This window comes from Thalassophryne amazonica, chromosome 6 (genome assembly GCF_902500255.1).
Source record: "Thalassophryne amazonica chromosome 6, fThaAma1.1, whole genome shotgun sequence".
In the NCBI taxonomy this organism is placed as follows: domain Eukaryota; kingdom Metazoa; phylum Chordata; class Actinopteri; order Batrachoidiformes; family Batrachoididae; genus Thalassophryne; species Thalassophryne amazonica.
The window spans coordinates 45,831,446-45,855,837 of record NC_047108.1 but is presented as its reverse complement, the minus strand read 5'-3'; the positions used below and the strand labels follow the sequence as shown (position 1 = coordinate 45,855,837).

At 45.0% G+C, this 24,392-nt stretch overlaps 1 protein-coding gene across 2 annotated transcripts in view; it reads right to left on the bottom strand.

The window, feature by feature from the left end:
* The window catches only part of slco4a1 (solute carrier organic anion transporter family, member 4A1), a 93,237-nt gene that overhangs the window by 6,330 nt on the left and 62,515 nt on the right, over positions 1-24,392 (bottom strand). For both annotated transcript variants that reach the window (XM_034172121.1, XM_034172120.1), the window contains one exon: positions 22,538-22,713. In XM_034172121.1, coding sequence (XP_034028012.1) covers positions 22,538-22,713 — 176 coding nt within the window. The remainder of the gene's footprint in view (positions 1-22,537; positions 22,714-24,392) is intronic.

Below are 24,392 nucleotides of genomic sequence, written 5' to 3'. Positions count from 1 at the left end.
TAGATCAGGGGTGGCCAAGTTCGGTCCTCGAGAGCCACATTCCTGACACTCTTAGTTGTCTCCCTGCTGCAACACACCTGAATCCAATGAAAGACTCGGATTCAGGTGTGTTGCAGCAGGGAGACAACTAAGAGTGTCAGGAATGTGGCTCTCGAGGACCGAACTTGGCCACCCCTGTTGTAGATGAACAGCCTATAATATTTTGCACCTGCGTATAAGTTTTCCCCTCTCCAATCAACTTTTTAACCAAACTACGCTGTTCTTCTGAACAATGTCTTGAATGTCCCCTTTTCCTCAGGCTTTCAAGAGAAAAGCATGTTCAACAGGTGCTGGCTTCATCTTTAAATAGGGAACACCTGATTCACACCTGTTTGTTCCACAAAATTGACGAACTCACTGACTGAATGCCATACTACGAGGGCTGTCAATAAAGTATAGGTCCTTTTTATTTTTTTCAACAACTATATGGATTTCATTCATATGTTTTTACGTCAGACATGCTTGAACCCTCGTGCACATGCGTGAGTTTTTCCACGCCTGTCGGTGACGTCATTCGCCTGTGAGCACTCCTTGTGGGAGGAGTCGTCCAGCCCCTCGTCGGAATTCCTTTGTCTGAGAAGTTGCTGAGAGACTGGCGCTTTGTTTGATCAAAATTTTTTCTAAACCTGTGAGACACATCGAAGTGGACACGGTTCGAAAAATTAAGCTGGTTTTCAGTGAAAATTTTAACGGCTGATGAGAGATTTTGAGGTGATACTGTCGCTTTAAGGACTTCCAACACAGCGGGACGTCGCACAGCGGTCCCAGGCGCCGTCGTCAGCCTGTTTCAAGCTGAAAACCTCCACATTTCAGGCTCTATTGATCCAGGACATCGTGAGAGAACAGAGAAGTTTCAGAAGAAGTCGGTTTCAGCATTTTATCCGGATATTCCACTGTTAAAGGAGATTTTTTTTAATGAAAGACATGCGGACGGGTCCGCGCGTCGGGACGCAGCCGGCGTGGTGCGGCGGCACAGGAAAAACACCTCCGTGTTGATAACCATTTGTAAAATCCAGGCGGCTTTTGATGGCTTTCAGTGGAGTGAGTATATGAGAAATTGTTTAACAGCTGGACATGTTCCAACTTGTCTTTAAGGCTTCCAGCAGAGGTGTTTTTCCTGTGGTGGAGCATCGCGGTGGCTGCGAGCTGACGCTGCAATCCGTCCGCACGTCTTTCATTAAAAAAAATCTCATTTAACAGTGGAATATCCGGATAAAATGCTGATACCGACTTCTTCTGAAACTTCTCTGTTCTCTCATGACGTCCTGGATCAATAGAGCCTGAAATGTGGAGGTTTTCAGCTTGAAACAGGGTGACAATGGCGCCTGGGACCTCTGCGCGACGTCTCGCACCGTGGGAAGTCCTTAAAGCGACAGTATCACCTCAAAATCTCTCGTCAGCTGTTAAAATTTTCACTGAAAACCAGCTTAATTTTTCGAACCGTGTCCACTTCGATGTGTCTCACAGGTTTAGAAAAAATTTTGACCAAACAAAGCGCCAGTCTCTCAGCAACTTCTCAGACAAAGGAATTCCAACGAGGGGCTGGACGACTCCTCCCACAAGGAGTGCTCACAGGCGAATGACGTCACCGACAGGCGTGGAAAAACTCACGCATGCGCACGAGGGTTCAAGCGTGTCTGATGTAAAAACATATGAATGAAATCCATATAGTTTTTGAAAAAAATAAAAAGGACCTATACTTTATTTTCAGACCTCGTACTATTATTGTGAACACCCCCTTTTCTACTTTTTTTACTAATACCCCAATTTCATAGCCTTAAGAGTGTGCATATCATGAATGCTTGGTCTTGTTGGATTTGTGAGAATCTACTGAATCTACTGGTACGTTGTTTCCCATGTAACAATAAGAAATATACTCAAAACCTGGATTAATCATTTTAGTCACATGGCACTACTATTATTCTGAACACTACTGTAAAACCTGAGCTGTGAAATTAAAAATGTGGGCTCATTTTTAATATAAATTTGTATTAAAGAAATTATTTGTATTTGCTCAATGTCAGTAGTCGGAGGCAGGACCAAATGATGGTGATGAACCAGTCATGACCACCATTAATATATTTAGATTTCAGCAGCTGTGGTGCACTGATGAATCATTAAACATTAGGACTTATATCGTTTTTCAAAACTTAATACAATACAATACATACCACTGGACGGTGATAATTCGATACATATAACAATATTGATATGTTTATGTGCTTAATACTGCTTGTAGGAATTTTATTTAAATGCATGCATAAATTGTAGTCTGTGTGGTGTTGGTGTGGAACCCAGATTTTCAGCACTTTCCTTAGACTGTTTAATATGTGGCTTTACCATTTGCCCTTTATTCAGAGAGTAGCGACGTGATGAGCTGGAAAAAAAAAACGGTCACGTGACTCATGGTGCCATCTTGGGGCCAAAATAGTGTTCACTGTTAAGAGCCCCTTCACACATAGTGCAAAGTTTGGTCGAAGTGCGCACAAAGTGCGCATGAAGCAAGAATCGTGCAAAACGTATAAAATCGTCCCTGCCTCGAACGCCTCATACACCTGTTGCTACAACTATTTGCGCACACCAGTGGCTGAAGGACAGAGTGTGCCCTGTGCGAGCCCATCGAACCCTCTTGCAGCAGGTGTCGGCCAAATTCCAGGTGACACGCATGAACATCTAACACCGCTCACATGGCACAGAAAATGTGTGGCCATTCGCAGCATTAACACAACAGTCTGCAGACAATCATCGTCGTGCTGGCAGTGAAAATTGTCTAAGTGCCCCACGAGTGTGGCTTTGGTGTGTGTGCTAAACTGACAGGAGGTTTGTCCACCGACAGAATCAGCTGTGGAGATCTGTGGATCTGGAATCCCAGCTGGACAACAGGTACTGTGTTTGGACAGCCATGAACTAACAACTGCCCACTGTGATGCACGTATGTCTGCTTGGTGCCCTTACGTGGATAAATAAAAACATATATTGCCATGGCGATGGGCTGCAGCAAGTGAGCGTGCACGCGCACGCTGTAGCCCATTGGCAGGCTACCCCCAGGTTGAAACGGACTGTCAGATTAGAACATGCAGCAGGTGACCCGACTGTCACATGACCCACGTGAGCTCTGTTCCACATGACGCTGTGTCTGTGCTGCAGCGTGCCGTGCACAAGACAAACGTGTTGGGCAGGACAAGCGCGGGATGACTGGATGCACCGGACCAGCAGATGTGGACATGATCAGAGTACACTGCTTCTCATTCACGTCATTTCATGACTGTATATCAGTGAACATGGGTCATCTACAGAGGAACAGACGGATCATATTTGCATTGCCTGTTGTATGGCTGGGGGGGCCTGGCTGCCTTTTTGTCTCTGTCTTTTGTCCTGTCTTTTGTTTTTCCTTCCAGGTGGCTTGCATTTGGGACTGAGTGGCTGTGTAGCTGAGTTTATCAGGACCTCACCCTGATCACCTGAGGCTGATCACCTGCGGCTCGTCAGGACTCACAGCTGTGGTGCATCTACATGGATTGGAACATGGTGGCATTTAAGACTGGAGTACACAGTGTGTATTTGCCAGAGACTCGACCTTGTGACCAGACAGGTGAGATCGTCGTCTCGGTAGCCATCTCATCATCAGTGGATGCAGAGAACGTCCAGGTTTGATGCATGGTCTGTGAAAGAGGAGGGGGTGAGGTCTCACGCTCGTCAGCACACTTCCTGAGGTACGTTAGATTTTGTGACTAACATTTGTACAGTCAGTAAATGTGGTGTCCCTCACACCTTATTATATTGAGCTGTATGTTGGTCGTGTAATCAGCTTCCACTGCAGTGGAGTTTTGTGAACTGGGTGTTCCATGCCTGCAGGGTGCGAAGCTGATTAGTAATTAAGCCAGGAAGTGTTTGCTGTTTGTGCACCTTTGAGCGTTCTCTCTGTGTGTTGAGTGTGGACTCACATAATGATTCCTTCTTTCACAGACTCGGTTTGTCGCGGCCACCTGGGGGGTGTCGGCGGGGTCCTTGGGTCCGGGTTGGTTCTGGCTCCGGACCGTTGGCGCTGCTGGGAGCGCACCGCAAAACCACCACGCCAGACCGTGCACTTTTATATTTTTTCACAGCACTGTTATGTTCATTAAACTCTGTTATCCTTTGTACCGTGCTCTGCTTATTTTATACTGGGTCCTTCAAACGCTGGTCGGTTCTCCGGGCTGCGTCCGACACATAACATTGCCTGCTTGATAAATGCAGTGTTTTTATATGGTGTGTGATTTAATTTTTTTTTTTTTGTAATACTTCCATGTCCTTCCTGATATGAGGCAGGTTCCCGCAGCTTTCAAAGGACAGCTCCTTAGAACAGTGGTAAAGTTTCTGACTGGCAATCAGAAGTTTTGGAAGCCGCGGTTGCAAGTTCCGTGAGTGGTATTTTTAATTTTTTTATTTATTATTATTGTTTGTCACGGGGTTCTGCTCAAACTGCTCAAAAATATAATAATAATGGCTGAGTCCAAGATGTCTCCCAGCAATATACTTTATTCAGGGCCAGCAATTTCCAAAAAAAAACAAACAAAAAAAAACCTCAGACACCGTATGGACAACAGCACCACCCATGCATCACTACCAAAGCTCCAACACCATCTCCTCCCGGCAGCAATATCCCCCCCTAAATACCCAACGCCCCGCCCCTGGGCGTACCAAGAGATAATCAGAGGGGAATGTGGGTTTTTTTTTTCCTCTTTTTTTCCCTTTTAACTCTGCCCACCAATCTATAACTCAATCAGAATAAAAATTCCTTACCCATCTTTGGTACCCAAAAATAAACAAGAAAACGTAACAAATCAGACAACAAATCTACACACACAAAAATGGTTCAGCCCGAGGTCAGCTGACCGCTTGAAGTGCGCCACAATGTACTATTTAAAGCACAACCAGAAAGCGCTTCAGTTTAACCCCGTCAGGATAGCTGAGAGCTGCGCAACAACAGGTAAGAGAGTTTGCCAACATTCAATATCCAAAAATAGGGACATATAGACCCAAAATGTGCACCCTCAACCACGCTACAACTGGGGAGGAAGTGTATATGAATTCAAGCAGAGAACCAGTGCGCTGTAATCACAGAAGGAGGGGCACGCAAGGCAGAGAGGGACGCGGTGCTGCAAGCACCCTGTCACAGTATCCTCCTCCTCCCCATGATTGACGCTGCGCGGCAACCTGGAGAGATAATCAGCCACCACATTGTTCCTGCCGGCCCGATGACGGATTCGAAACTGGAACGGCTGCAGGGACAGGTACCACCGAGTGAGACGGCTGTTGTGATTTTTCATGGAATTCATCCAGGTCAGAGCATGGTGGTCAGTCTCTAGGTCGAACTCCCTTCCCAGCAGATAGTACCGCAAGCTCTCCAGGGACCACTTAATAGCCAGGCCCTCCTTCTCCACCGTCGAGTACCTGGTCTCCCGAGGCAGCAGCTTGCGGCTTAGATACAAGATGGGTTGCTCTTCTCCCGGAGTCCCCTGAGCCAGGACAGCTCCGATCCCAAGGGCCGATGCATCGGTCTGGACCAGAAACCTCTGGTTGAAATTGGGACTCCGCAGGACAGGTGGCGTACACAGACAAGTCTTCAAGGTCTGGAAAGCAGTCTCGCAGTCCTCACTCCAAATGACAGGATTCTTCTAATTCTTCGCAGTGAGGGCGGTCAGGGGAGCGGCGATGGAAGCAAACTGCGGGACATACCTCCTGTACCAGCCGGCCAGCCCCAGAAAGGACCTCACCTCCTTCTTCGTGCGGGGCTGTGGACAACTGCGGATTGCCTCCACCTTGTCCAGCTGTGGACGGACCTCACCATGCCCCAGCTGATAGCGGAGGTATACTTCCTCCTTGCCCCACTCACACTTGGACGGATTCAGCATCAGGCCCGCCTCTTGAATCCAGCTCAGGACCCGTTCCAGGTGCTGCATGTGCTCCTCCCAGGTGGCACTGAAGATGACAACATCATCCAAGTAAGCAGCACAGCAGTCCTCACACCCATGCAAGACACAGTCCATTAGCCTCGAAGGTGGCAGGTGCTCCGTGCAGCCCGAAGGGCATCACAGTAAATTGGAAGAGGCCTGCGGGTGTCCGGAAAGCAGTGTAAGGGCGACAGGACACTTCCAATGGCACCTGACAATAGCCCTTGCAAAGGTCCAACGTTGTAATGAACCGGGCCCGTCCAATCTTCTCCAGCAAGTCGTCAATGCGAGGCACTGGATAGGCATCAAACTCTGACACTGCGTTGAGCTTCCGGAAGTCAATGCAAATGCGCAGCGAGCCATCCTTCTTTACCACGATGACCACTGGACTGCACCACTCGGACCGTGAGGGTTCAATCACACCCAGACGCTGCATTTCCTCTACTTCCTTCAGAAGCTTCCCCACCAGGTGTTGTGGCACCCGATAGGACTGCTGGTGGATTGGACCCCTCTCTTTCAGACGGATGGCATGCTCAATCAGGTCGGTCTTCCCCGGGCTGACCGCAAACAGCTTTGACACCTGCTGGAGCACCTCACCGAGTTGACTGGCCTGAGTAGTGGAGAGGTGGTAGAGCACAGGCTCGGCAGACTGGATGGAACTGACCACAGATGATGACTCCTCCTCCTCATCACTATCCGCCTCCGTCACCAACAGAGAGGCCACTGGAACCAAGGCAGGCGCTTCCTTCCACTCCTTCAACAAGTTAACATGGTACGTCTGCTTCGCCTTTCTCTTCTCAGGATGGTAGATTTCATACGTCACATTGTTTTCCACGTAAGGAGCACAATGTGGTCCCACAGGTACCAGCTGGTTTTTACTTTTTATTTATTCCACATAAGCGGCACAATGTGGTGCACCTCGCACTGTGTTCCTGCTCAAAAGGCACAATCCTGGTGCGAGAGTTTGTGCACGCCTGCCTGTTGGCATGATGTTTCATGGTGTGCTAATTCGAACTGTTTCGCGCTGTTTCGCCATATTCGACCAAACTTCGCACTATGTGTGAAGGGGCCCTAAACAATATGCATGCATGTAAATCCAGCTATTTTGTTTTTTTTATTTGCTGAAAATGCCGTGTTGTTGTGCATTTGGATGCACAAATTAGACACAACAAGGGATCCTCTTCAAATCCGAACAGAAGAAATGTTTGAGAAAATAAAGCCAACCACATGGGATGGAAGTGACTTCATCGTCAGAATTTTGGGATGTAAATTTATTGTTGTAAATTTATTATTCATTCCCATGTACAGTAAAATTCGCCGAAACTGTCATTGTATAGACCGGATGTTTTTGTATGGTAATATGTATGTATCCATGTATCCATGTAATAAATACCATGTACAACCCCAATTGGGACGTTGTGTAAAATGTAACTAAAAACAGAATACAGTGATTTGCAAATCCTCTTCAACCTATTGAATACACCACCACAACAAGATATATAATGTTCAAACTGATAGATTTTTTTTGTTTTTGTGCAAATATTTGCTCATTTTGAAATGGATGCCTGCAACACATTTCAAAAAACGCAGTGTGCTGTGGTCTGATGACTCCACATTTCAAATTGTTTTTGGAAATCATGGATGCCGTGTCCTCTGCCTGCAGTCCAGACCTGTCACCCATTGAAAATGTGTGGCGCATTTATAAGCACAAAATACTACAATGGAGACCCCGGACTGTTGAACAACTGAAGTCGTACATCAAAGAATGGGAAAGAATTCCACCGACAAAGATTCAATGATTAGTGTCCACAGTTCCCAAACGCTTATTGAGTGTTGTTAGAAGGAAAGGTGATGTAACACAGTGGTAAACATACCACTGCCCCAGCTTTTTTGAAACATGTTGCAGGCATCCATTTCAAAATGAGCAAATAGTTGCACAAAAACAATAAAGTTTATCAGTTTGAACATTAAATATCTTGTCTTTGTGGTGCATTCAAATTCTGTTTTTAATTTACATACTACACAACGTCCCAACTTCATTGGAACTGGGGTTGTACATGTTTGTTTGATAAAATTACCAACCCCAAGATCCTTTTCACATTTATGACTTCCCTAACCCTGATTTTGAAGTAGAATCCCAAAGAGATGTAGTTATGCCCTAGCTTAGACATTCCCCACAAAAAAAAATTATTGCATCACATCCTACTTTAGTTATGCAGAAAACTTGAATTAAGTAAACACATTTTTATATTGATAACCATTTTCACTTTGTGCATAATTGTCATAAAACTTAGGGGCATAGTAATACTGACTAAACATTTTATTTGTCAAAAATGTATTATGACTATTGTCATTATTATTGTTAGAAGTTGTAGATGCCAAAATTGTCTTCAAAAGTGGACCTCAACTATCAGATTTCTAGATAAGATGATTTTATCTGTGCTTTGATCTTATGCTATCCTCAGACTTTATATGTTTGGGAAAAAAGCAAAACCTTAGTTAGTTTTTATTTTTTAATTCACCGCTCTGTTTTTAACTGCTGTCAGCTCTAAACTAACACAGCCAGTTGATGCACACAGACTGAAATAAAAGCCAAGGGCAAACATTTCTAAAATTCTTTGTGGGTGTGCTTTTCTTGCTTTTTACATTGCCGCTGCACTGTGAGATACATTGAAATAGTGCAAACTGTTGTAAAAGCACTCGTGGCTGCTGCACAAAACAACGGAGTTTCGGCTGAAAATATGAGGACGGGAATACCGGTACATCTACCAAACATTTTATACCAGTGCTTCAATAATACTGTGACCTGGTGTAGACCCCTACTAAATATGTTATTTAAATCTGAGTTGACTTATATATTCAACAACTGAACAGTCACAATCACATGTAACAACACTATTTTTTATGAAGTACATGTATATGTGAGGTCTTCAGAGGAATTACAAGTACAAGTTATGACTCACACACACCATCCTTTTATGTGTAATGCTGTAGCGTTTAACCCTGTCTATAATGTTCATATGCATGGGCCACAGTTTGTGAACATATGTGAGCATTATGCTGTTGAGTTTGTTTTTATAAATCATCTATTATGTACATCTATTATGTTCCATTTTGTGTGTGCGCAACGGATAGGCTGACAATCTATGGCAGGGCCAACACATATGTACACACAAACACATTCACTCTCTCTCTCACACCTACGGTCAATTTAGAATTGTGAAGTCACCTAACCTGCATGTCTTTGGGAGTCGAAGGAAGTTGGAACACCCGGAAGGAACCTACGCAAACGTGAGGACAACATGTAAACTCCACACAGAAAGAACCTGGGCATGGGTGGAATCGTACCCCACACCTTTTTTTGCTGTGAGGTAACAGTGCTAACTTACTTAGTAAGTTTTTTTTTTAGGTCAACCACCCTGCTCAACTGACCTCCAAAGTGTGATACGGGAAATTATTTTACTTAGATGCCTCATGCTCTGAGTTGATTTAGTTGATTATCTACATGGAGACATACAGGGGTATAGGAGTCCAGTTTGAGAGGAGTACCGATAAGTAAATCTCTACCTTCTAAAGTTATGGTCCAAATTGGACATATAAGATTTCAGTTTTTATTTACTTAAATGCAAATATTTTCACTCTAGAAGGCACAATTTTGAAGATTTGTATTAAAAATTCAGGTTTTACACTCTGTATTTAACAGGATGATATCAGCTGAACACTGTGTGCAAACGCGTCATTATTTCAGCCGTGGGTGGCGTTAGACATCTGTGAGAGTGCAGCATCGCATTCGAGAGCAATTCAGCAGATCTTTGCATCTGCGAAGGCTGCACTCAACATTCGCATGTGTGCCGCTCATATGCGAACATCTTTGTCGCGAGTTCATGGGAATCACTGCTGACATTCAGATGACATGTGCTGACGTGTCGTTTATACCACTTCAGTGAGAAACCAACTGCAAATTTGTTGCTTATTCACGTGTTGGTTCCTAAGTTGCTTCTCAAACTACTCTCTAACAGTCCCAGCCCAGTGAGATAGTACCTTTAAGCCCCGTTTACACATAGACGGTAAACTCTCCCGCAAGCATCCCAGCAGAGATTTTGCCCCCTCCGGGCCGTTTTAGGGATCAAACGCCATAGTTAACGCCGGCGCACGGGGGCGTGGTTTGGTTCCAGCTTCACTGGGAATCGTCGAAAAAATTATTCAACATGTCGAATAATTCCGGGAGCGCTCCCGGAGAAGTGGCCTGTTGACGGAGACAACGCGAGCAATGGCGTTTGATACTTTTTAATCGCCGTGTCATCCCGCCCCTTCCTGGAGTGCTGCAGTTTACACCGCCGTAATTGGCGGCCGGGGTTGCATCCCTAACCAACGGCGTGTAAAACGGCGATAGAGCCCACATCAGCGTCCTCAAAGGCGTTTTAACCGGCGACAGAGGCAGACAAAACAGCGGCGCTAGTGGACAGTACGCTGTTCTAAACGCCACCTCCCGGTTAACGGCGTTCCAAACGGCCGATAGGCGGCGGTCAGTATAAAAACGCTAGCGCGCTGCATGCAGGTCTCTCACTCGCGGCCAGCTCCAGATATTTTTGCAGAGAAGCTCCAGTATACCTCCTAAAATAAAATTGGCAGTGGCAAGGACTTACCAAGAGCTCTGGTTCAGAAGCAGAGGGTAGCCCTGTGGTGGAAACGAGCAACACGTTGAGGAGGGGAAAAAGAGAGAAAAGAAAAGGCTGAGAGATGAGCTCCCTGTCACTCCCTCCCCCTGCACTGACAGCTGCTTCAGCCTATTATACTCTGGGGGCAGGGCCTATAAGCAAAAGTTCCTGGAGTAACGCAGGATTTGCCTGGATAAATCCAGCTCGATTGTAAAGGATAGAACTGAGTATTAAACCGCATTGCCTGATGTGTGCAAGATGCTACAGTGTCAAAACTCCACTTTATTCGGCGGATTTAGCAGCGTTTTATCCACGTATTTGTGGCTAGTATGGCGCTTAAAACGCCGGTGAAATGCTCCGCCCCTTTCTAGCGCGAAAACAGCCAGAACTACCGCAAACTTCGGTCTACGTACTACCCGCGGACAAATCCGTCTATGTGTAACCTGGGCTTCACCCTTGAGATAGTCTGCCTGAGTGGTAGTCATCCAGACTTGACATAGATCTAAACAGCACAATGCCTTTTTAAAGAATATAACATTTGAAGTACTGGTGCGTGTGTTTCAATTATTCTATAATCTTTGGAATGCTCTTTCAGCTTAATGTCTTTTAATGCTGTGATGATACACATTTCATAGGAAAAATTACAAAGTTGTGTATGGTTTCGATAACAGACAAACTGGGGAGAGATAACATTTGCCATTTGGCATCTTGTGTATTTTGGGTCAAGCACGAACGCTGTGAAAATGGAAAGTTCATAGGACTAACATTTTTGGAGAAATTAGCGATTTTTTGTAACCAGTAGACAATGGACATTGTGCTGCAATGCACCATGGAGTTTGGGGTTTTGTAGTTTTAAATGTTATTGCGGTTGATGTTAGTTTAACAGTGTTGTCAGTGTTGTTGATTTATTGTGTTTCTGTAGTTCAACTGGTTTAGTCAGTTTAGTTAAGCATCATGCTGCCACTACCATGAGTGAGAGGAGTATTGCGTTTCATGTCTTCCACTACGTCTGTTTGTGCATGTCTAAAAATAGAAGCACCTGTTTGCAGGAGAATGCGGAAAAGACAAAAAGCTCCTTGTGCGTGCATGTGTATAAGTGTGATCATGGGCAAACTGGGGAGAGCTGACATTTGCTTTAATTCATTTGAAAGCTTGACTCTTAGTCTTGTCCATCCAAATTGGAAGTCCCAAAAACCAGTTTTATTTGTTATTATCTATTGTCCACCTGGTCGTTACTGTGAGTTTCTCTGTGAATTTTCAGACCTTTTGTCTGACTTAGTGCTTAGCTCAGATAAGATAATTATAGTGGGCGATTTTAACATCCACACAGATGCTGAGAATGACAGCCTCAACACTGCATTTAATCTATTATTAGACTTTATTGGCTTTGCTCAAAAAGTAAATGAGTCCACCCACCACTTTAATCATATCTTAGATCTTGTTCTGACTTATGGTATGGAAATAGAAGACTTAACAGTATTCCCTGAAAACTCCCTTCTGTCTGATCATTTCTTAATAACATTTACATTTACTCTGATGGACTACCCAGCAGTGGGGAATAAGTTTCATTACACTAGAAGTCTTTCAGAAAGTGCTGTAACTAGGTTTAAGGATATGATTCCTTCTTTATGTTCTCTAATGCCATATACCAACACAGTGCAGAGTAGCTACCTAAACTCTGTAAGTGAGATAGAGTATCTCGTCAATAGTTTTACATCCTCATTGAAGACAACTTTGGATGCTGTAGCTCCTCTGAAAAAGAGAGCTTTAAATCAGAAGTGCCTGACTCCGTGGTATAACTCACAAACTCGTAGCTTAAAGCAGATAACCCGTAAGTTGGAGAGGAAATGGCGTCTCACTAATTTAGAAGATCTTCACTTAGCCTGGAAAAAGAGTCTGTTGCTCTATAAAAAAGCCCTCCGTAAAGCTAGGACATCTTTCTACTCATCACTAATTGAAGAAAATAAGAACCCCAGGTTTCTTTTCAGCACTGTAGCCAGGCTGACAAAGAGTCAGAGCTCTATTGAGCTGAGTATTCCATTAACTTTAACTAGTAATGACTTCATGACTTTCTTTGCTAACAAAATTTTAACTATTAGAGAAAAAATTACTCATAACCATCCCAAAGACATATCGTTATCTTTGGCTGCTTTCAGTGATGCCGGTATTTGGTTAGACTCTTTCTCTTCGATTGTTCTGTCTGAGTTATTTTCATTAGTTACTTCATCCAAACCATCAACATGTTTATTAGACCCCATTCCTACCAGGCTGCTCAAGGAAGCCCTACCATTATTTAATGCTTCGATCTTAAATATGATCAATCTATCTTTGTTAGTTGGCTATGTACCACAGGCTTTTAAGGTGGCAGTAATTAAACCATTACTTAAAAAGCCATCACTTGACCCAGCTATCTTAGCTAATTATAGGCCAATCTCCAACCTTCCTTTTCTCTCAAAAATTCTTGAAAGGGTAGTTGTAAAACAGCTAACTGATCATCTGCAGAGGAATGGTCTATTTGAAGAGTTTCAGTCAGGTTTTAGAATTCATCATAATACAGAAACAGCATTAGTGAAGGTTACAAATGATCTTCTTATGGCCTCGGACAGTGGACTCATCTCTGTGCTTGTTCTGTTAGACCTCAGTGCTGCTTTTGATACTGTTGACCATAAAATTTTATTACAGAGATTAGAGCATGCCATAGGTATTAAAGGCACTGCGCTGCGGTGGTTTGAATCATATTTGTCTAATAGATTACAATTTGTTCATGTAAATGGGGAATCTTCTTCACAGACTAAAGTTAATTATGGAGTTCCACAAGGTTCTGTGCTAGGACCAATTTTATTCACTTTATACATGCTTCCCTTAGGCAGTATTATTAGACGGTATTGCTTAAATTTTCATTGTTACGCAGATGATACCCAGCTTTATCTATCCATGAAGCCAGAGGACACACACCAATTAGCTAAACTGCAGGATTGTCTTACAGACATAAAGACATGGATGACCTCTAATTTCCTGCTTTTAAACTCGGATAAAACTGAAGTTATTGTACTTGGCCCCACAAATCTTAGAAACATGGTGTCTAACCTGATCCTTACTCTGGATGGCATTACACTGACCTCTAGTAATACTGTGAGAAATCTTGGAGTCATTTTTGATCAGGATATGTCATTCAAAGCGCATATTAAACAAATATGTAGGACTGCTTTTTTGCATTTACGCAATATCTCTAAAATCAGAAAGGTCTTGTCTCAGAGTGATGCTGAAAAACTAATTCATGCATTTATTTCCTCTAGGCTGGACTATTGTAATTCATTATTATCAGGTTGTCCTAAAAGTTCCCTAAAAAGCCTTCAGTTAATTCAAAATGCTGCAGCTAGAGTACTGACGGGGACTAGAAGGAGAGAGCATATCTCACCCATATTGGCCTCTCTTCATTGGCTTCCTGTTAATTCTAGAATAGAATTTAAAATTCTTCTTCTTACTTATAAGGTTTTGAATAATCAGGTCCCATCTTATCTTAGGGACCTCGTAGTACCATATCACCCCAATAGAGCGCTTCGCTCTCAGATTGCAGGCTTACTTGTAGTTCCTAGGGTTTGTAAGAGTAGAATGGGAGGCAGAGCCTTCAGCTTTCAGGCTCCTCTCCTGTGGAACCAGCTCCCAATTCAGATCAGGGAGACAGACACCCTCTCTACTTTTAAGATTAGGCTTAAAACTTTCCTTTTTGCTAAAGCTTATAGTTAGGGCTGGATCAGGTGACCCTGAACCATCCCTTAGTTATGCTGCTATAGACGTAGACTGCTGGGGGGTTCCCATGATGCACTGTTTCTTTCTCTTTTTGCTCTGTATGCACCACTCTGCATTTAATCATTAGTGATCGATCTCTGCTCCCCTCCACAGCATGTCTTTTTCCTGGTTCTCTCCCTCAGCCCCAACCAGTCCCAGCAGAAGACTGCCCCTCCCTGAGCCTGGTTCTGCTGGAGGTTTCTTCCTGTTAAAAGGGAGTTTTTCCTTCCCACTGTAGCCAAGTGCTTGCTCACAGGGGGTCGTTTTGACTGTTGGGGTTTTACATAATTATTGTATGGCCTTGCCTTACAATATAAAGCGCCTTGGGGCAACTGTTTGTTGTGATTTGGTGCTACATAAAAAAAATTGATTGATTGATTGTTTGACATTTGCTGTTTGGTGTGCTTATGTATTTTGGGCTATGGATGAATGCTGCAAAAACAGAATGTTGATAGGACTAATAATTTTGGAGAAACTACGGATATTAGCTGTCATTGCTAATTACATTCTGGACTAACACGCCATTCCATCAGGGACGGTAATATTATAGTAAAAGCATGAATACATGCGGGATTTATTTCATAAGTTCAATGTACGTATATAACATAATTGTAAATACGTTAAAATACATGGATGACACGAGAAAGTAAAAACACTTATTTCCATTGTGGTTCATTTAAAAATTAAATGACAAAATGGAAGTACTAATAAAAAAAAATTATAATAATGATAATAATAAGTGTGTATATAATAACAAGAACCTAAACAATTTATTGTTTTGTTGTTGTTCATCCTTCGGGGTCGAAGATGACCATGGCTCCACTAGGTGGGTAATCAGTGACGGTGCGTCCGGAGGTGGCTGATGAGGCCAATCCGGGCTTGAAAGGTGCGCCCACATGCGGGACACACATGGGTAGGTGCTGCGGTGGAGGTAGAGGTAGCTCGGGCCTTGCGTGCGGCTCGTTTTGTTTTGGCGTCCGCGATCTGTCTGGCCTCTGCTGCGCGGGCGCCACTGGTGGTCTTGCTGTGCCACTGAGGGCGGTTGTGGGCAAGCGTTTCCCAAGAGGTGAGCTCAAAGCCCAGGTTTTTCAGGGACGCTTTGAGACAGTCTTTGTAGCGTTTCTTCTGCCCCCCGACAGAGCGCTTGCCCTGGCACAGTTCTCCATACAGGAGCTGCTTTGGCAGTCGAGTGTCAGGCATTCTGATTACATAGCCAGTCCATCTGACTTGCGTCTTCTGCAGGAGGGTGTAGATGCTGGGGAAGCCGGCTCGCTCAAGGACCTCCGTGTCCGGGACTTTGTCCTGCCACCTGATGTGGAGGAGGCGATGGAGGCAGCTCATATGGAAGTGGTTGAGCTGCTTGGCATGTCTGCTGTACACAGTCCAGGTCTCACTGGCATAGAGCAGGGTGGTTAGAACCACTGCACGGTAGACCTTCAGCTTGGAGGTAATGCTAAGTCCTCTCCGTTCCCAGACATTCTCACGGAGCCTTCCAAATGAGGCGCTGGCTTTTGCAACCCTGTTGTTGATTTCTGCATCGATGTTGACTGCGCGAGAAAGGGTGCTACCCAGGTATGTAAAGTTGTCGACCGCCTGCAGATTCTGTCCTGTCACTGTGATGTGGGGTTCTTGGTATAGTTTTCCGGGTGCTGGTTGGTACATAACTTCGGTCTTTTTGGTGCTGATGGTGAGACCGAAGTTGTCGCATGCTCTCGAGAAGCAGTCCATTTCATGCTGCATCTTCTGTAGCTGCGTTGAGCGCGCAATCATCAGCAAACAATAGATCTCTGATGACGGTCTCTGTCACCTTGGTGACAGCCTGGAGGCGCCTGAGGTTGAACAGCCCGCCGTCAGTCCTGTATCTGAGGCGAATGCCGTCCTGGCCGTCCTGGAAAGCGTCGGTCAGCATGGCGGAAAAGACCATGCTGAACAGTGTCGGGGCAAGAATGCAGCCCTGCTTTACGCTGTTGGTGACTGGGAAGGGCTCTGACTCATCACCATCATGCATAACTTTCACCATCATGCCGTCATGGAACTGTCACACCATTGTGATGAACCTGCTGGGGCAGCCAAACTTCTCCATAATTTTCCACAGGACTTCTCTGCTGACCGTATCGAAGGCCTTCGTCAGATCGACAAAGGTCACGAAGAGGTCGCTATGTTGCTCCTGGCACTTTTCCTGAAGTTGGCGCGCAGCAAATATCATGTCCACAGTTCCACGTCCGGCACGGAATCCGCATTGACTTTCTGGAAGGAGGCCCTGCTCAAGGTGTTGTAGTAGGAGGTTGAGCAGGACTCGAGCCAGGATTTTTCCTATGATGGACATAAGGGAGATGCCTCTGTGGTTGTCGCATTGCTGGCGGTTGCCTTTCCTCTTGTAGATGTGGATGATACTGGTGTCCTTCAACTGTTGGGGGATCTCGCCTGCACTCCACAATGACTGGAAGAGTTTGGTCAGTCTTTGCAGCAATGCTGGGCCGCCTGCCTTGTACACTTCAGCAGGGATAGCATCTGATCCTGGAGCTTTGCCACAGGAAAGCTGTTTGATGGCCTGTCTGACTTCATCTTCTGTGGGCGGAGTGTTGAGGTCTTCGTTGACCTCCACTTGAGGTAGGCGCGCAATGGCCTCTTCGTTGATTATGGCAGGGTGGTTGAGGACCTGGTTGAAATGTTCAGCCCATCTCTCCAGTATCTGCTTCTTCTCGGTCAGCAGTTGGGTCCCATCTGCACTGAGGAGGGGGGAGGAGCCTGAGGACTGAGGTCCGTAGACAGCCTTCAGCGAGTCATAGAAGCGCTTGGTGTTGTGACTGTCCGCATAGCCCTGGATTTCATCGGCCTTCTTGCTAAACCAGGCATCTTGCATCTCGCGTATCTTCTTCTGGACCCTCTGCCTGGCATTGGTGAAAGCATCTTTCTTTGCTTGTGAGGAGGGGTCATTCTGGTGGACTCGGAACAGCTGGTGTTTCTCTGTCAGCAGGGACTGAATCTCTTCCTCGTTCTCGTCGAACCAGTCCTGGTTTTTACATATGGTTGGTCCGAGGTGTTCGAGAGCCGTGGAGTAGACAGTATCTCTGAACGCAGCCCACTGTTCCTCAATGCTGTCCTGGTCGTTCAGCGTGTCGGACAGCCTGTCATCCAAGTCACTGGAGAGTTGGTCAGCGACCTTCTTCAGCTTCGAGACATTGAGCCTCTTTACAGCCTTCTGACCCTGGGGTCTTCTTGCTGGTTGGATGCGAAGTTTGCACTTAGAGACGATGAGCTGGTGGTCAGTCCAGCACTCGGCGCCGCACATCGACTTGGTCACCCGCATGTCCTGCCTATCCCTCTTCCTGGTGATGACATAATCGATCAGATGCCAGTGCCTGGAACGCGGATGCGTCCAAGATGTCTTGTTGCGGATGGGGAGGTGGAACAGGGTATTGGTGATAATGAGGTCGTGTGCAGCACAAGTTCTGAGAAGCAGCAGTCCGTTGCTGTTGCACTTGCCAATGCCATGTCTTCCAATGGCTCCATCCCAGGTCTGGTGGTCGACCCCTACTCTAGCATTGAAGTCCCCGAGGACAAAAAGTTTCTCGGACTGTGGGACTGCTGCAATAGGGGTGTCGAGTTCTTCGTAGAACTTGTCCTTGATGTCTTCAGGGTTTGTCATGGTGGGGGCATATGCGCTAATCAGAGTCGCATTCTTCTTCCCCCCCAGCAGGGAGCTGAAGAATCATCAGTCGTTCATTGATGCCCTCTGGAAGCTTGGCAAGTTTCCTTGCTTCTCGCCGTTCAGCGCTGCTGCGACCGCTCCAGAAGAATGTGTATCCGCCACCTTGCTCTGTGAGCTGGCCCTTTTCCGCAAGGCGTGTTTCGCTGAGTGCCGCTATGTCCATGTTGTAGCAAGCTAGTTCCCTGGCAACTAGCGCTGTTCTTCTTTCTGGCCTGTCTGCTTTGATGTTATCCAGCAGGGTTCGCACATTCCATGTGCCAAGATTTAATACCTTCACTTTCTTTTTTGCTGAGTTACGACCGCTGAGTGGGATCCCCGCAAGCCGCGGTATGCTTACCGGGGTGAGTTTGAAGCAGGCTATGTTTGAGGCACCTTTTCTAGCCCCTTCCTCCGTGGAGGTGAGCAGAGCGATCCTAAACAGGGCTGCTCAGTCGCCCAGGGGGCTGCCGAACTCCACTGCTACTTCAGCCCAGTAGAGAGCGACCCTATGCCCTGGGCCGCCTGTGTGCAGGTTTGTGACTACAGCTCCCAGTGTATCCGCACCTGCTGCTTCGCCACTCGCCCATCGCCACAGGACTTGTGTTTTTTTTTTTTTTTTTTTATTATTATTATTATTATTATTACGGTGGTGGGTGTGTGGTGGTGTGTGGAGGGTGGAGTCATGACTTGCGCGTGACTTGGATTTAAGTGAGGGAGAGTTGTGCACAGTCATCAGCCTCACTCTCTTATCCCGGCCCATCTGTGTCCAGTGGCAAGACATAGTCAGGATAGCTGGAGATGGCTCGGGATGCAGTGGATGGCCAACAGTGTCCTTAGTGTCTCACTGTGCCCTGTTCGCGCTCCACAGCGCTTTGCTGGGTCCGCCTTTCTGCCCGTTGAACCAATCAGTTGGTTTCCTCCACGCCGTCCGCCGGATCCAGTCTTCGCATGCAAGGGTAGACAAGCCCAAATTCACTGAGGGTTTTAGACCCGTCAGCTACCCTCCGCCTGGTTCAGCCAGCCAGTCGAAGCCATTGCCCGGGGTGTGGCCGCTGTTGCATGCTAACAGCTGCTAGGAGCCACAGGGGAGAGCTGAGTGCATGGTGAGGACCAAGATGGGCAAACTACTCCGAAGAGCACAACATGTCCCCCCAACAGAGGTACTACCTCTACCATACACCCCATACACCCCAAACAATTTATAAATACATTAAGACAGCAAATTAACATGAAAAAAAAAATGTAAACAGCAGGAAAGGTTGGGGTCTTCTAAAAAAACTGTAGAGGGCTAAGGTTCTAAAAAACATTCTGGATTCACACACCATTTCAGCTCATTATAGAAACTTTGACAATTTATTACCACCCTCGAAAAATGTCAGCTAACTATTTTAGAAACACTATCCAATCTAGAGCCTGTGGATCCCCACGGGCAGCATGCTAGTAGAACATGTTTCAATCATGAAACAATTTACTCATTTAATTTAGGAACCTCCTTAAATAACTGTGGTTATATATTTTGAAACTTCCATTAATAATATAGTACCATAATAATAATATTATTATATTACATTTGATCATTGTCCACTCTGACTAAAATTGTGACCCTATGCTTTAATTTGGCACAAGAAGCAAACTTTAGCATCAATCTTAAATGACGACTGGTCCATTATCTGAGATTGGTCCTGAATCACTCGTAAACTAGACATCTTTAAGCTAAGTTAGGAACTCAAGAGGTTCTGATATGCAGAGAGAGCTTGCTGCAAAGGTCAGACCTATATTCACAGACAATGTAAAAATGCTTTCGGAGAGCTCCAAATCTTTCTTTAAGGAACATTGTTTTTCAATATTTCTAGAATTTTCTCATGCATAGAGATCCCCTGCCCACCTTTGCTCTTCAAAGACTCAGTTTTTCATCGAGACTTGAGTGGTGATTACAATCATATGCTGACATCATTATTCCATTATTTGTTTACCACATTACAAGTGCTAAATTTTCCCATCATAATTTTTTTTAAACTGGTACCCCCCATCAACTCCGCTCTTCCCCAATCACCTCTGTTTCATTTTTTGGACACAACATTCCCCTCTCTCTCTCTGTGACAAATCTGGGGGTAAAATTTGACCCCCACCTCTGTTTTGACAATCATGTCACCTCCATCTGCAAAACTGCCTTCTTTCACCTCCGTAATATCTCCAAACTTCGCTCTTCTCTTTCCATCCCTGCTGCAGAGAAGCTCGTCCATGCCTTTGTCTCCTCCAGGCTGGACTACTGTAATGCAGTCCTCATCGGGATCTCTGGCAGGAGCATTCAAAAGCTCCAGTATGTCCAAAACAGCGCTGCCAGCGTCCTGATGAGGATGCGCAGGCACAAGCACATCACCCCCATTCTTCACTCCCTTCACTGGCTCCCCATTCACTGCCGTATTCAATACAAAGTCCTCCTGCGCACTCATCACTGTCTCTACGGTGCGGCCCCCACTTACCTCACTGAACTGCTCACACCACACACTTCCACTAGGACCCGGTCAGGCCAACAGCACTGTCTAGCTGTGCCCAGGACTCGGCTCAAGGCCATGGGTGATAGGGCCTTCTCAGTGGCTGCTCCCCGTCTATGGAACGCCCTCCCAGACCATCTCAGGGCTCCACAGATGGTGGATGCTTTTAAAAAAGGACTCAAAACCTACCTTTTTACTCTGGCTTTTAGCTAAATAATTGCTACTGCTACTGCTTTTGATTTTATTGCTACTGTTTTATTGTTTTTACATTGATTTATAGTATTTTGTGTTCTTCTGTTTTATACTGTAGCACTTTGGCATTTGGTGTCAAATGTAAAGTGCATTATAAATAAAATTTATTATTATTATTATTATTATATTATTATTATTAAATGTTCTGTGGTTTCCTTTTGACCTTGACAAATCATGTTGAGCGTGCAAACCTTGACTATTCACATGTTTCCTCACATAATTTTGCGCACTTGCGTGGAGAAACCCCAAACTGCATTTTCATGAAGGCAAATGCACTAAATGGACAATATGTGCTATTTTGAGCATCTGAAAGACACAATGCTTATACCCCCGTCACACATAGCCAGAATCACGCAGAATGGCATCAGAATTAGGAATCGGCACACATCCGAAAAGTGTCGGATTTCCAGCCCAGTCTCATGTTTTTTTTCATGCTCCTGTGACGGAATGAGTCAAATTTTTTGTGACAGGGTTTTTTAACTCACTATTCCACTACATACCCACATATGTACATACCCACATATGCTGCAAAATATTCTGTTTTGGAGTGGCAGCCTGTTTTCTTTAAATAGTTCCTGATTTTTATGTGTACAATGCCACTGCACCTTGGACGCCATTACCATTTTTATGTATGTCCGCTATCTTCTTTGAATTTTTATAGAAAGTTCTTTATCAGTTAACAGGATCCAGCTGCAGTATGGGATTGTGTGTGTATACCATCTGCATACTGTGGAGGTATTAGATTATCCAGGTACCATTTGACTACTACTAAATGCCGACTGAGTATTTGGACACATTAGGGATTCTGACATACTGTTTTATGTTCACTAGGCTGTTTTTTTAGGGAGCTAAACAAATGATTTATTTCCACCGCCTCAGTGCTGACTATGATGGCATTTTAGGGCCACATCAAGGTTTTACATTTTTTAGACTTCGAGAATGAAGTAATAATATTATGAGAATAAAGTCGTAAAAGAACAAACTCATAATATTACGAGAATAAACTCGTAATATTACAAGAATAAACTTGTAATTTTACGAAAATAAATTTTACGAGAGAAAAACTGTATTAATGAGATCTGTGGAGCGCTTTGTCAAGTTGTTATTCAGTATAGGTTTTACAAATAAGGAAATACTTCATCTTTTAGCCCATCTGCACCACATTATCATCAGTATCAGAACTTTGAAAAAATATGCAAGAAAATGTGTTTATTCAGGGAAGGAACCATGCGGACTTGGAGGACATGGCCTCTTTCGTGGAGGAGGAGATGGCTGGAACTGACAGACTGCAGGGTTATCGCTTCTTTTATAAATACAACTTTATTCTCGTAATATTATGACTTTATTGTCGTAACATTACGAGGTTTGTTTTATCATAAAATTATTACTTTATTCTTGTAATATTACAACTTTATTCTCGTAATATTTTGACTTCATTCTCACAATATTACAAGTTTTTTTTCTCATAAAATTACAACTTTATTCTCATAATATTATGACTTTATTCTCAAAGTCTAAAAAAAAAGAAAGAAAAAAAAAATCTCAATGTGGCCCTAAAACACTGTTAAATCTGACTGGATGTTTCTGTTTACAGTCTTTAGTGTCTGTTTTGAAGAGAAACAACAGCTTGTACTAAACTGCACATAATTACCTATTTCAGGGTCCACTCTGTCCACTTACCTGAGCGTGGCGGTGAGTGCTGGGATGCTCGAGAGGAAGGTGCAGAGGATGAGGATGAAGAGGATTGAGAGGAAGAGTGGCATGTGACGGCAGGAGCTGCTACACTTTCCTGCCAGAGCGATGCCCTCCTTGCCTGTGGACACGTTACCCACCACACAACTACATCCAGAGTACACCTAAAACACACACACACAGTCTACAGAAATGAGACAGTCACCTGAAATGAAGAAATATGTGTGTAAACACAAAATATTAAGTACTAAGGACATACAGTAACTTCAGATTATCTGCATTGTGTGTGTCGTGTTGTGTCAGTATCCAGTTTCTGAACTCTTTCACATGGTTTTCTTTTTCAATGATTTGAGGATATTTTTTTACATCCCAGGATAATGTATCTGAAAACATCTGCTAATTTCTTGCCTCAAAACACTGTGAAACTGCTGGAAATCTTCCAGATGTCACTGTGGAAACAAACTGTAAAGAGAGATCTGTGAATACGCTCACACAACAGCACCACCTGCTTTGCCGTACTTGGTACTTGCATGTATTATATATCATTGGGAGCAAATCTTCTGTAATGAAAGACCTGAAAGAATAAACTGGTCAACCTCTTTACTGAAGAACTCATCAGGTCGGTTTATACATGTATAATACACATTATCATATGTGACAGGTAAAAAACAACAGCAACAATAACAAAAGTTAATTTATCTCCCTCTGAAAATATCTGGCCAGTATCTGGCTGGTTGGCTGTCATAGAGTATGCCCATTCAGTCTACATGTGTTTTGTGGACTTGGAGAAGGCATATGATTGGGTACAACAGGAGATACTGTGGGAGGTGCTGCGGGAGTGTCAAGTGAGGCGGGGGGGGGGGGGGGGGGGGGGGGTCCCTTCTCAGGTCCATCCATTCTCTATACTCACAAAGCAAGAGCTGTGTTCGGGTGCTCGGCAGTAAGTCGGACTCGTTTCTAGTGGGGGTTGGCCTCTGTCAGGGCTGCGCCTGTCCTGTTTGGACAGGATATCAAGGTGTAGTCACGGGGAAGAGGGTGTCTTGTTTGGTGGGCTCAGGGTCGCATCGCTGCTTTTTGCAGATGATGTGGTCCTTTAGGCTTCATTGGTGTGTGACCTCCAACACTCACGGGATCAGTTCACAGCCAAGTATGAAGCAGCTGGGATGAGGATCAGCACCTCTAAATTTGAGGGCATGTTTCTCAGCAGGAAACCGATGGATTGCCTGCTCTGGGTAGGAAATGTGGTCTTGCCCCAAGTGAAGGAGTTTAAGTACCTCAGGGTCTTGTTCACGAGTCAGGGGACGATGGAGCATGAGACTGGCCAGAGAATCGGAGCAGCAGAGGTGGTATTGCATTCGCTCTTCTGTACTGTTGTGACAAAAACAGAGCTGAGCCAAAAGGCAAAGCCCTCGATCAACCGGTCAGTCTTCGTTCGTACTCTCAACTATGGTCATGAGGGTTGGGTCATGACCAAAAGAACTACATCATGAGTACAAGCAGCCAAAATGGGCTTCCTTACAAGGTTGGCGTCTCCCTTACAGATAGGGTGAGAAGCTCGGTCACCTGTGGAGAGCTCGGAGTAGAGACGCTGTTCCTTTGCATTGAAAGGAGCCAGCTGAGGTGATTCAGGCACCTGGTAAGGATGGTTCCTGGATGCCTCCCTAGGGAGGTAGGTTTTCCAGGCACGTCCATCTAGAAGGAGACCCCAGGGTAGATCCAGGACTAGGTGGAGAGATTATATCTCCACATTGGCCTGTGATTGCCTCGGGATCCCCCAGTCAGAGGTGGTCAATGTGGCCCAGGAAAGGGAAGTCTGGGGTCCCCTGCTGGAGCTGTTGCCCTC